The sequence below is a fragment of the Pleurodeles waltl genome, chromosome 6 (assembly GCF_031143425.1).
Source record: "Pleurodeles waltl isolate 20211129_DDA chromosome 6, aPleWal1.hap1.20221129, whole genome shotgun sequence".
Classification (NCBI taxonomy): domain Eukaryota; kingdom Metazoa; phylum Chordata; class Amphibia; order Caudata; family Salamandridae; genus Pleurodeles; species Pleurodeles waltl.
Window position 1 is genome coordinate 1,462,132,854 of NC_090445.1, and position 14,823 is coordinate 1,462,147,676.

Genomic DNA, 14,823 nt, shown 5'->3' on the forward strand with positions numbered 1-14,823 from the left:
TTAAGTTTAGTCCTTTTTTAAGTAATGACTATGACATGTTACTAAACTGAAAGGCCTGCGGCCTTTATGGTCTATACCTATCATTGGATTGCTTTTTAAGGTACCGGAGGCTCCCATCTTGACAACAGGGAGAAGTGAATCTATAAAAGGTTCCAATTCTGGAGAACTACAGTTACAGGTAAATAATTGTTTTCTTGTCTATGATAGCACACACATTGTCAGGGTTTGAACTGCTTTGTGAGCACTGTGAGTTTGCAGATGCTATTTCAAAGAGAGTTTATCAATTCATAATTGGTCTCCACTTCTCAGCTGTTTATCCTCAATGTGAGACATGTCTCACTTTGGAAGAGAGTAGTTTATTACCCTGTAAGACATGCCATATTTACACAGCTTATTAAAAAAACACTAGGAGACCCAAACTTCTTGACAAATTACTGCCCAGTCCTTAACTTACCATACCTCTGCAAAGTCATGGAAATGGAGATTACTATCCATAGTTAGGATCACGTTAAACAGAACTTCTTCCACTTAAATTGATTATGACAAACAATAGCCAAGTCTTTCTCTTCTTTAAGGATGAGAACAAAAACTCTGACAATATTCTTCAACGCCTGTTCAGTGATGACTTAGTGGACCAGAGAGTCCTATTGGATTGGCTAGAAAATTGGACAGGGATGTTGCAGCCCCGGGAATACCGTAAAGTGAGCTTCCAAATGTACCCTTCCAAAGCATCACAGAAGAGGAGTGGGCTCCCGCCATCCCCATGCACTGGCTCGAGTACAGCAGCAACTTGCCAAGAGCCATCAAGAACTTCAACAGCTGGATCACTGTGTACACTGACTCCCCTCAAGTGCAACTCAACGGCAAGAGCCAGCCACAGGCCAGTTGGTACACAGAGGAAATCAGGCTGATGAAATACCAATGCAAGCAACTGAAGCTCAAATGAAGAAGTGTAGACACCACGATAAAGACACCTTTAAATCAGCCCTATAATGCTGCCACCAGCAGATACAGAACACCAAGCGCACAGCTTTTGCAGATCTCATCAACGCAGCTGTGAATAAAAGTAAGGAAATCTTTACCATTATCATAGATTTCTCATACCTCCTCTAGTAACATTATCCTGTCACAAGACCTTTGCAACAAGCTCTCAGACTTTTTCTGTTACAAAATCACCTCTATATGCAGCAGCTTTGACCCTCACTTGCGTCTCGTCCCCATTGCAATTCATCTTCCAATCACAGCCGAAGAATGGACCCCGAACTCATGTTCCACCTTCACCACCATCAAAATCACTACTACCATAAAGACCATCTACTAGGAGACCCCATTTGACCCTTGCCACCACCAAACCTTCACAAATGGACTCCTAGTGATCACTAACACCGTTCCTCAACACCCTCTTGACTCAGCCACATTCTCAGACACCTGGACACATGCCAGCATGCTCCTATTCAACACCATCCATTGACCCAGTCACGCCTTCCAGCAACAGACTGATCTCCATTCTACCATCACCTGCAAAGATCTCAGAGAACCTACTCAACTAATTCCTCACCGACCACCTCAGCAACCACCAGTTCCTCAATGCCATGCAGTCTGAATTCAGGCTCAATCACAATACAGAAACAGCACTCATGACTGCCACAGATGACATCTGCATGCTCCTTGGCAAATGAGACCCAGTAGCCTTCAATCTCTTGGATGTTTCAGCAGCATTTAACACAGCCTCACACCCCATCATAGTCAGACACCTTCACAAGATTTGATTTAAAGGACCTGCTCTCTGCTGGATCTACTACTTCTTACTAGATAGAACACAAGCCTCCATCTTGGCACCTTAATCCTTGGAAGTCTGAAAACTCATCTGCGGAGTGTATGAAGGTTTATCACTCAGCTCTACCCTCTTCAAAGCATACATGATCCCTCTGGCCAATGTCATCTATGCACACAAGATCCTATCCTATGTCAATGACACGCAACTCATACTCTCTCTTTCGGAAAAGACCCCCAGCACAAGAAGCAAGTTCACCACCTGCATAAATGAAGTCACTAACTGGATGAAAACCAACTGTCTCAAGCTCAAAACCAACAAGACAGAAGAAGTTATTTTTTAGCAAGAACATGTTACAATGGAACTCAAACTCCATACATTTCCCTGACCATAGGGCCTAAAAATGGCCCACTTAGCCACCAAAAGTTAAAAAGCTGGAAATCATGTTCAACACCGAGCTGTCCTTTATGATCCAAATTAACATCATGTCTAAAGGGATCATCATACATTTCACAACCCTTTGGAGAATCCTTCTGCTCCTACAAACCAATCTCCAGATGGAGCTAACTGGAGCCATGATCATGGCACACCTCGATTATTAAAGTGTAATATGCACTGGACCACAAACAACTTCCTTGATAGGCTACAAAGGCTGAAAAAACAAAGCGCCAGAATGTTTCTGAACCTTTGCAGACAAGACTGAGTCAAACCAATGATCAACTTCATAAAGCTTACTTTGGAGAAAGACCATGGCACCCTGGTAGATACCAACTAGTATTAGTTAGTTAGTTAGTATACTAACTTTTTTATTAAGGTATTTTCAATTATAATACAATTACAACTCATTGGCTGGACTGGAACAGAATTTCAACCCCACATCCCCTCAAGATATAATAATAGAAGTATTTTCTTTTGACATCTACACCTGGAAATCACTTTAGGCAATGTAGTTTGAAAGTGCTGCCACCGTGGGCGCCAGATCCTGCTATGTCATTGACACATCCTCATTCTCTATATATTTCTTTGGCACTTTAACAGTAATCCATATATCTAAGCCACTCTCCATATTGTGGGGCTACCCCACTTATCCAATGGCATTCAATGTTACAGATTTTTTTTCCCTAGTAAATTGCTGAAAGGACTTCATATGATTGTTGGCCCATACATCACCCAATTTTGAAGTTCTTGTCAGGTTCCGCTGTTTTAAAATCTTGCAGTGCCCATACATCACCCAAATTTTAAGTACCTGTCAAGTGCCACTGTTTATAATCTTGCAGTACCACCCCTAAACCCACAAAGCCCCCCTGCCAGAACCTTGTGTCATTTAATATATTTGAGGTCCTATTGACAGGTTTCCCCCAAAAAAGTGTGCCCAAGGGTTTTGTTGTACATGGAAAGTTTTAGGATGATCCATCAAGCAGGGGCCAAGAAAAAGGGAGGAGGAGGTAAAAAAAGAAGAGAAAAAGTGCATTTTCCATTTTAATTCTATAGGAATTTTGAACATGACTACGGCACGGACCACTGGATGGAATTACAACAAATTTGGCAGAAAGGTGCCTTTTGGTCTAGAAAGCACTCTTTTTGTTATTTGGTGAAAAACCATTTGGTAGTTTTAGAGAAATTAAAAGAAATCCAAATTTGTGGATACTGCTGATCGTGTGAAAAGATGTGATTGGCTCCCAACACTTCAACAAGGAAGTGTTGGTAGCTATTTTGAGACCCTGCTTCAGCTGAGTTTGCCAAAAAAATGCATACAAAAATAAGAGGGGGCAGGGTTTGAATACCCTAACCCCCTAGCCCTGGTGCAGGGGTCCCCCCCCTGGGACTCCACCAGAGTCAAAAAGCATTATTTAATTCATAATGAAATTTGTGAATATTTGAAAATTATGCCATGAATTAAAAAAAGTGTGGCCTCCTGTGCTTGCTTTTCATTTTGCCCCTGGGTGAGCCAGGTCCCAGGGGCATGGTCAGTTTAATAAAAGTGGAAGGGGTGCGCAGGGCCCCCTTCCTAAGGCTTTATAAAGCCCTGAGGACCATCACCTCCCTGGGGCTACATTTGATAACTATGCCTCTGCTTGGCAACATAAAAAACAGGAAAAGATGGTTCTGCCCAGACCCCATGGGCTGGGTTATGGGAAGGGACAGAGATGAAAGTATTGCTTCCGCACCCAGGGAGCTGAATTTTGCAGCAGCTCTCTGCGTGCGGGAGCAGTACTGGCTTCTGCAGAAGATGGGGAGCCAGCTGGGACTGTGAGGGCCTTGAGGCTCTCCCCATTGTCCCCATCACAGTGTACTGGATGCCATAGGTGGCGCCACGGCATGCAGGACGATGCAGCTGAGCCCCGGGGAAGGGGTTCTCCTGGGCTGAAATCTGCCTAGATGGGGGAGGGGGGCACATGCCATAAATAAATATAAAATAAATATTTGGCCCTGTGAGGTGATGGTCCCTGGGGCCATGGTGGGTTTGATCGGCCCCTGCTATTTTTTTATTTTTTTTTAATTATAAGTCTGGACACTGCATAAAAGGCGGATCCTGTGGTCTAGTAGTTAAGGTCTCAGATCTTCACACTGAAGGATGCCAGTCTAAGTCTGTCAGTGGTCATTTTCCTGCTTACGTTTCATTTCAACTTAAAATATTTAAGGTACATTACAAAAGGTGATGTCACTCTTTGTACCTGACAAATGCATTTTTCTTTTCAGTAGTTCCAGAATTATCTTAGTCTAAGTATATCATTCATCAAAGCCTAAAAATCTCTCTTTCTTTCTCTCTCTCTCTCTCTCTCTCTCTCAATTTCTCTCTGTCAATCGCTTTCTCTAAGTGTCACTCTCTCTCTCAATTTCTCACTTTCTCTCTCTTCCATCCCATAATGGGATGGAAGAGAGAGACAGAGAGATTGTTGCTGCAATTGTGTCTCCTGATATCATAATGTCACTCTAGCAAGATGTAAGAGTTCACCTATAACCTAGTGATTAACATCTCAGACCCTCACACTGAACATTGAGGGTTCTAGTCTAGGTGTATCAGTGACCTTTTTCCTGTTTTTAATTTGTAAAAGTTTAAAGATTTCAAGTACATACTGAAAGGTTATCTCACTCTATTTCTGTGAGAAATAGATTTTCCTTTTCGATTTGTCCACAAATATTTCATTCTATGTATATCATTCATCAAAGCTTAGAAAAACTATAACATCATGACTGATGTAATATGTGGGGTAATTATCAGTACATTGCAAGGGCATAAGTTATAGTTACCTTAGGGCGCAAGTTATAGCTACTTGAAATAACTCTGACTATAACTGCTGAATTTCTATGGTTTTGTACAAGTAACTTAACCTTTGTTTTTTAGTAAAAAAAAATAAAAAAATAAAAATAAAAAAAAAAATATATATATATATATATATATATATATATATATATATACATACAAACGTACATATGTGTGTGTATTACTAAAAACTTTGCTGCCGTTTGACAAGTGTTAATGAAATTTTCAGAACAAGTACACCAGTTACTTCAGCTGGTGTCTGTAAAGTTTCAGAGTGATTCGTCAAGTTGGGGCAGGGATAAAGGGGTGGTCCAAAAGTGATTTCCCCCCATTTAATGTCTATAGGGATTTTGCAGTTTTTAGACATGACTACAGCCAGAACCACTGATCAGAATTACACTAAATTCGGCAGAAAGTTAGATCTTGGTCAAGAAAGAGTTCTTTTTGTTATTTGGTGTAAATCTGTTGAGCAGTTTCGGTGTCATTAAAGGTAAAAGCAAATTTTATAGCTAAGGATACAAGTCCTCTGAGGATCTATTCGCGGGGATCTGTGGATCTGAACCCAACTGCAAGGCTCTGATTGGCTGGCTGTAACCTGAAAGGAAAGTTGCGTCTGCCATTTTGTTTCTCGGCTGGGCCCTGGGGGGAAAACATGAATACAAACTCAAATAACGTGAGTATAGAGGCATCTTGATCTCAGATGACACAAGCAGAGGTTTTTTTGGCTACATGAGTATCCACGGATCCAACAAGGGGCTCAGCATGGTCCCCAGTGTAACTTTGTGATGGATCTGCAAATCTGAAAAACAAACCCCCCAAAAAATTATACCCACTCAAACACCAAACCCCACCGCACATGAGCAAAGGCCATGTGCTGCATAGAGTTGGGTGCATGTTGGTGGGTTGGCTGTAGAGCCTGGCCCCAGCCCTGCGACCAACCCATGCCTCGTGTGGACAAAGGCCATGTGTGACAGTGGATGTATTAACATATGGCAATTATATATTACTTTACATTAAAACAACCAAAGAAATTCACTAAAGAAAACAAAGCTTACAGGGACTTTATAGTTAGAGTCATGTTTAAATACACAAAACCTTGGAAATACAGCAGTTATAGCTATACTTATAGTTGTACTCAGAAGAAACTATAACTCATGCCATAAAGTAACTTTAGACCACAGGTTATTGTTTCTTAACACATATATATGTATGTATATATATATGTGTATATATATATATATATATATATATATACATCAACAGAGATATACACATGTATGTATATATATATATATATATTTATTTATGTATGTATATATATATATATATATATATACATATATATATATATATATATATATTTATTTAAATATTTAAACAAAAATCATTACACAGCATCCGAGAGGCAATATTTACCAGCTTCTCAAAGCAGGAATGTGGCAGGTACCATCCATCAACTCGAGAGGTAATTTATCTTCTTATTTCCTTATTTCATGTGAAGTACAAAGTGCAAAGTGCTCTCCAGACAAAATGGCAATGCGTTTCGGCCTGAGCCTTCGTGTGGCAATAGAGTAGATTGTGAAGTAAGTGTATTTAAATCATGTGATCACCCAACATTCACCAATAAATATCCATGATCATTTTATATCACTTAAAAGGCATTTCTAATCGATTTTTTAACCCAAATTTAGTTCATTTGTCTCAAATGGATGTCAAATTTACCCTAAACTTAAATGTATCGCATTAAATCAATATATATGCTTATTCCCTTCCTTTAAAGATTTTCTTTTTTAGGTAAAGTACCATTTTTATGCTGTTTAACAATGCACACTAATCGACATTAGAGGATTTCATTTGAAACAAAGACTGTTCTATAAACACTGTATATCATTTTTACATTTCTCCTCACATTGGGTTATTTATTCACAGTAAAGTACCTAAAAAATGAGAACATATTGAGCTAAATATGAAGCATAACCAAAACAAAAAGGCTGCTAAATACTGCACCTTTATATAAGGGGATACTTTTCCCCATGAGGATCTTATTTGTTTCATTAATTTCATAACCCCATGATATCTTTCGGTAATCATCTCTAAGGTCCAACTAACTCTTCACGAAGGTTCAGGATGGAAAATCCAGTTCAAAACATGTCTCTTATCAAATGTCCCCTTTTGGATCTTTTCTATTTTTTTATCTGTTCTTTATCTCCTATTGGTGTCTATGTAATTCTGCATCCATGTTCAACCTCTACGGCATTTCAGTTCCAATTAGAATAATCCATTTGGATTCCATCCTCCTCAATCTTTGTTCTCGGTCTCCACCTCTGTCATTCTGTTTAATATGTTGGATGCCGTAGTATCTTAAGTCTTTTTGTTCACCCTGATGCTTTTCCCATATGTGCTTTGCTATTGAATATGTCATGTCTTGATTGCTTATCACCCTCATGTGTGGTAAGATTCGTAATTTTTACTTATTTACTGTACTTCCAACATATTTTTTACCACCCACACATTCCAATACATACATGACATATGGGGTCTCGCAGTCTATTCTTTCCATGATTTTTATGATCCTTCCATCAAATTGTGTGAAATGCGTCATATTTTTACCGTGGGTACATTCTTTACACTTTGTACACTTCCAGAAGCCTTGCCTTTTATCACTCAACCAATTAGATGTATTTTTACTTTTGCGGGGTCATATGACTGCTTGTTAGATGATCCCCTAGTGTTGGCGCTCTTCTATATGTAATCAGCGGATGATTGGGTAGTGATTTAGATAATGTTTCATCCAACAGTAATAATCTCCAATTGTCTTTTAGAAGTTTCCTCGTCTTTTGACTCCCTGCATCGAAATGCATAATGTACTGTGTAGCATCAATATTTGAATCACAGCTTTTTGTTCTGGGGATCAGAAGTTCATCTCTTTTCCGTTGCATCACTCTTTTCAATGCATCATCCAAGACGGAGTTCGGGTAGCCCCTTTTGTAAAATCTTTCATACATCTCTTTCATTTGAGTTTTCAATTCTCCTTCTTCTGTACAGTTACGTTTGACCCTCAGGAATTCAACATATGGTACACTCCATTTTAAAGCCCTTGGATGTCTGCCATTTGCATGTAATAAACTATTAGCACTGGTGGGTTTTCTATGCATTTTTGTGCAGATTCTTCCATCTTTTATATATACACCAATGTCTAACTAGTTAATTAGCAACTCACTTACTTCATATGTAAAGCTTAGTTGTTGGGGATTGTTATTCAGCGATATTATAAATTGTTTTAAAGGCTCTCTTTCCCCCTCCCATATCAGGAAGAGGTCATCTATGTAGCGTACCCATAACACAACATGATTTAACATTTCCTGGTTATTCTCTTGCCAGACCACCTGTGATTCCCACATCCCCATCTGGAGATTTGCATACGTGGGTGCGAATGAAGTCCCCATAGCTGTTCAATGTTCTTGTAAATAATATTTACCATCAAACATAAATAAGTTATGATTCAGACAATACTGCATCATTTCTAATAGCATTTCTGAATGTTCCAGTAACCTGATAGATCTTGATCTAAGGAAATATTTACATGCTTCTAAACCATCTTATGTCTGATGGATGTATATAAGGAAACAACATCAATTGTGGCCATAATATAACTATGCTTCCAACGTATGTTATTGATCCTGTTTAGGAAATCCATAGAGTCTCTCAGATATGATGGAAGGTTTGATACATATGGAAACAGGAACATGCCAATAAATCTTGAAGTATTTTCCAGAAGAGACCCTATGTCTTACAATTGGGTGCCCCGGTGGATTTGATTTATTCTTATGAATCTTTGGCAGGAAATATATTGTAGGAGTAATCGGATAGTCTGTTTAAGATATCTATATTCTTCATCTTCTAGCAAACCTTCGTCTAACCATTTTTTTAAAAATACAGTGGAATTTCATCATACAGATTTTCATGGGTTTGCTTTTTAGTTCTCTATAGTTCTCTTTATTTCCCAATTGTTTTTTGGCTTCCTTGATATAATCATCACTGTTCAACAATACAATATTGCCCCCCTTTGTCTGATGGTTTAATGACAATTGTATTGTCATTTTGCAGATCCTTCAGTGCACACCACTCAGGTTCTCATAATTTTTAGTCTTTTTAGATAATCCCAAGGCTCTCCTTGTCAGCCCATATGTCATTACTTCCTAAACCCCAATGTGGTACATAGTTCCTGATCTGATAAATCTCCATAGTTTGTATCTCCAAAGCCTCCTATTGATTCCTGTTCCAAAAATGTTGAAGTCCTGAGGGATCCCAAGTCTGATACTGTTAGTGACGAGATCTCCTGAGATCTACTGGTTCTTTGTTTCTTGATTTTTGATCCAAAATATTTTTTTAGTTTCAGTTTCCTGGAAAACTTGTAGAGATCAATTCCCGCTGTCGCTAAGTCAATTGATGTATTTGGACAAAAATTAAGACCTTTATTCATAAGTTTAAGATGTTTGTCCTCCAATTTTTTAGCTGAGAGATTGATTACCACATCCTCATTTATTATTGTACCTGATGTATTTCCTATTTCTTTCCTTTTCCTCTTCCTCTGTGATCTCCTTGTTCTCTTTGTCCCATTTTGTTTTGTCCTCCCCTTCCATGTCTCCTGGTTTCCATATGATACAGCCTCCTTTCTCCTGAAAAATAAAATTTCGGTCTCCCCTCTATTTGTATTTCGTCCCCGAACTTGCATCTGAACTTTCCTTGCTCGAGGAGACTCTCTCTTCTTCAATTGTTCTATCCATGTTTTGCTTCGTATAAAAGTAATCAAACCGTTTTGCAAAGGTAAAAATTCTTCCTGTTGAACAATCTATTTTATCCCTATTGAATTTTTTTGCTTTATTCAGTTGTATTTCCTTTTCATGTTTCTCCAATCGTTTTTCTATTTCCTCTATCATTTGTTTCACATTTTCCGTAGTTTGTATGGATAACTGCTTTTCTTCAAGATCCTTAATTCTTGATAAAGTTTTTTCTAACTTTCGCTCAGCTTGTATTATCAAGGTTTGCATTAATTTCATAGAGCATTCAGTTGTGTCCATTTGCCATTGTCTTAATAAGTCTGTATCCATATCATTTAAGGTTGATAAAACAAAGATTCTTAAACCTCTCGGGACTCTTCCGCTCTCAATATATTTCTGCAATATGTGCTTCTCCCACCACTTATTAATCTCCATTATGTTTGCTTGTTCCAGTTCCTTCATGAGTAGATTGAGGGGTAATTCTCGATCCCTTGGTATGCTAAGTTCTTGCATATTCGTTGCTCCTTCCTCTTCAAATAGATTCTTCATAATTTGTTCTCGTTTTGCAATTCTCTCAGCCATTTTCGGTGACATCAGAAAATAGTTATTCAAAATCCAAATGCACTATTGCACCAATATTTACTTCTTTTTATTGTACTTATCAAGTTCTTTCAGATGATGTATTTTCAAAGACACTCCCAGTCTATGAGCTGACGGTCTATTTAAAATCAGCACTTTTGGTTTTCCTTATCTCTTGTTTGTGCTTAAACATTAAGATGCACCGTTGTTTTGTATGATGTTTTTGTTCCTAAGCGTACATTCAAATATGTATATATATTTTACGAATTCTAAATAAAGTTGTTTATTTTAGCTTTATTTTGCATAGGGTGTTATTTCAGGTCCCTATTTCCATTATTTTTTATGGGAGAGTAATGCAGTACCAGTGGTTGGCCATTTCATCTATGGTTCTGGGCTTACTTCAGGTCTGAGCTCGAGTACATTTACTGCTGTTTTGGTTCATTTTTGGATGTAGTCACTTTAGAAGTGTAGTTTGTGAATAGGAATGGGCTTAATCTTTTGTGAGTGAGGCTGCCTAAACCCCTCCTTAGTCCTTCTTTAACCCTAATTACTCCTTCAAAAACCCTCCTATTTAGAAGTAAGTATTACTATGTCAACTTCCACTGCCCCAACCCTCCCATATTTCTACTAAAACATAGGTGCACATGTGTCTAGATCTCTATGGTCTGGTTGGTCTCTGCACAGAAAAGATAGTAGAGGCAGAGATCTCCACTTGTAGGTTTGTGAATAGCCTTTTGTAGTATGTGAGTAGTACTACTGTAGTACTAATATGCATACTACAAAATGCAGTTTGTGAATATGCCCCACAGTATCTGGAAATGCAGGCCATAAAGTGTAAATAAATTATATTATACATCAAAATTAACTAAAGTCTTATTCAATTTCTGTTTTCCTAGGTTCAAGTCTTGGACTTTTTGTTTATGCAGCTCTGCAAAGGGAACTTATTGATCTCTATAAAGTAGAAGGATGCTTGCAGATAGTCGGTGCAGTGTCTCTGAACATTGTAGCATTTGGTATCCTTATGAGACCCCTGAAATCATTTGATACCACATTGGCAGAAACACATTGCATGGAAAGAATCACAGATCAAAGTTTAATTTACCATGAAAAAGGACCAGAAAACAAAGAAATGATAAGCATCCTTGAAAAGACCTCAATTATGGAAAACAGTGCAAACTTTGTGTGTAACGGTCACTGCAAAAATGAAGAGATCAGCGTCAAGGATATGTTACTTTCAATGCTCTCAAAAGAAACAAATTTACACCAGACCAAAGCTGGAAAGAAATGTGTTTGCAAACAGATTGCCAAAAGCAAGTGGCATATGATTGTAAACTATTGGAAGGACACTATGGTTCTTTTTAAAAACAAAGTATTTTCAGCACTTTTTGTTGCCATTTTTCTTTTTGACCTTGGTGGATTCCCCCCAACACTACTTCTTGAAGACATAGCTAAAAGTGCTGGCATCAACGAAGAAACATATGTTGTACCACTTGTTTCGATAATGGGAATTTCAGCCGTAATTGGAAAATTTGTTTTAGGACTTTTGGCAGATTTTGCGTTCATAAATTCAATATACCTGTATGTCTCTACATTATTGGGAACTGGGTTGGCTCTGCTAGTGGTCCCGTTTGCCAACAGCTATATTACTTTAGCAATACTAGCAGGGATTTTAGGATTTCTGTCTGGAAACTGGTCAATTTTTCCATATGTTACAACCAAAACTGTTGGACTGGAGAAGCTCACCCATTCCTATGGGATTCTAATGTTCTTCGCTGGAACTGGAAATTGCCTTGGACCACCAATAATTGGTAAGATATTCAAAACCTCATTTCTCAGTACTGCCATACTTGTCATTTGTAGTCTTTCTTATTAGGAGTGCACTTTGAATACATAACCATAGTTAATATTCTGAATTCATTTTTTATATTTTTTGTGGACCTGCTAAACTGAGCTCTGAAATTTAATATAGTCGAGTAAATTGTTTCCATCAAGGAAATGTTCACAATCTACTGATTTGTGCTAGCTTTTCCTAGCAGGTAAACAGCAACCACAAATGTACTTTACAGTTTTATAAAGAGTATCAAACTAATTATTAAAATAAGTGAAATTAGTGGAGGGTAGAGTGCTGTAGAACAGCATTAGCACCGTACAGTAGTTGTAAAATCAATTAAACATAATTGTAATGGCATACTTATCCCTGATAATAGTATACAGTGTATATGGATGGATAGCGATAGGATGAACATGACACCTTCTCTCGATATGCAAGCTTTTAATTTTGGCCTGTAGGATGCCAAATACCATAGATTAAAATATTGGACACAACACTTACATAGCACACTGGTGTAGGTTATTTTCATGCAGCACTTACAGGTCTTGTGTGTTGAACATCCGCCACCCCAAGCTCTTATTGTGCTGAACCTAATGTGAATTCCCACCAATACCAGATGCCCTAAGTTTAATTGGTATGCCAAACATGGATTTCAAAGTTTGCTGTGCTATAGGACCCAGGCTGTAACTTACTGGTGAGGTCCAACAAGAATGAAAACATCTATAGTTCTTTTTGTTCCACTGCATGGGGTAATTGTCCCTTTTGGGGTTCGGCCAAACTATTGCACTCATCACTTTTGTGTCTTTCTCAAAGTTGTTCTGAATCTCTTTACAGGAAGGGGCTTTCCTTACATTCAGATACCTCCTGCATCATACACACCGAGCTGACAATAAAGCTACATTCAAGACTAAGGGGGTCATTCCGACCCTGGCGGTCCAAGACCGCCAGGGCCGGGGACCACAGAAGCACCGCCAACAGGCTGGTGGTGCTTCCCAGCCCATTCTACCGCCGCGGTCAGAAAAGGGGATCCGGCGGTTTCCCGCCGGATTTCCCCTGCATGGGCTGAATCTCCATGGCGGCGCTGCAAGCAGCGCCGCCATGGAGATTCCGACCCCCTTCCCGCCATCCTGTTTCAGGCAGTTTTTACCGCCAGGAACAGGATGGCGGGAACGGGTGTCGTGGGTCCTACAGGCCTAACAGGGCCCCATAAAGATTTTCACTGTCTGCTTAGCAGACAGTGAAAATCGCGACGGGTGCAACTGCACCCGTCGCACCCCTGCAACTCCGCCGGCTCCATTCGGAGCCGGCTTCCTTGTTGCAGGGCCTTTCCCGCTGGGGCGGCGGGCGCTCTTTTGGCAGTCGCCCGCCGGCCCAGCGGGAAAGCCATAATGGCCGCCGCGGTCTTTTGACCGCGGAGCGGCCATATGGCGGTAACCGCGTGGTGGGCACCGCCTAAGTCAAGGGGAAGAATATACACCCAACAATTCTAAAGCTACCTCTGTTAGTTTGTGTTTTATAGAAAGCAGAATTTAGTCTGTCATCAGTCTCTGGCAGAATACGGGCATTCACTATTTAGAGGTGGGTAAAATGTAGGGTTTCTGGTGCATCTGACTCTGCTGTGGGAAACCTTTGACTGACTGCCTGTTTGCCACAGGTCCAATGGTCATTGTACATCAGAACATCCACGCTATTAGACTAGTCCTTTTGCCATACACATTTCTTGTTCTGGATATTTCTCCTCTTTGCAATAGTCAAAAAAAGGCTGCGGCTAAAAATATAAATAACACACACACATGCTAGGATATTACTCTCAGTGCATCAAGTCCATTGATTTTGTGTTTTTCAAAAATAATTTCCTGCTTTGAAACCAACATGCCACCCACCTATCAATGTTCTTTGCCTTCAGTGCAACCCCGCACCATTGTGTGCACAGAAGGCAGGGAGATCCCTCTCAGGCATGCATTGATCTCTAGCTACGGTGGAGGAGGCCACAGTCTTCAGTGAGAGGGCAGTCTGTGAGGTGGCCCACCATAGTCTACATTATCTTGTTAATTCTTCTTCATTTTACATTCACCACTTATTCATAAAATCTTAAACATTATATTGTGTTCTAAATATCTCATCCCAATGTTGATTATATTGATTTTATTTGTTGACATGCATATTAATTCATACAAAGGGTCTGATTTGAGTTGCGGTGATCAGCCCACAAACCTTCTATTGTAGAGCAGGAAACACCTCTGCCACACTTGTGATTACCTTTAAGACTGCTGCCCACAGAATGGTCCTTTTTTCAAAACAAATCAGCAACTGGTATGGCGAAAGCTGTTGTGGGTGAAACCTTCCCTCTGGTCAGGTACAATTCCTTTGCCCACATGTAAAATATATCTGATGTGCTGGAAGTTTTTATACCAGAAACATTTTCTTTGTTTTTGGTGCAAGAATGCTATTCTATACATAAGATCTAGCACAGATGTGTCTCATCAGGCAATGGTGGTGGACTGACCACTCTAATGTAGCCATCTTCTCCATATCCTCTGAGTAGGATGAGAGAATGCAGAGAAGGGTCTAAAAGATGGAATTATGATGATTT

The 14,823-nt window shown here is 39.4% G+C and overlaps 1 protein-coding gene across 1 annotated transcript in view; it reads left to right on the forward strand.

Annotated features, from left to right (window-relative positions):
* Positions 1-14,823, forward strand: part of SLC16A9 (solute carrier family 16 member 9) — a 337,342-nt gene that overhangs the window by 320,523 nt on the left and 1,996 nt on the right. Inside the window, exon 5 of the mRNA XM_069240963.1 lies at positions 11,296-12,207. Within this exon, the coding sequence (XP_069097064.1) occupies positions 11,296-12,207 (912 nt within the window). The remainder of the gene's footprint in view (positions 1-11,295; positions 12,208-14,823) is intronic.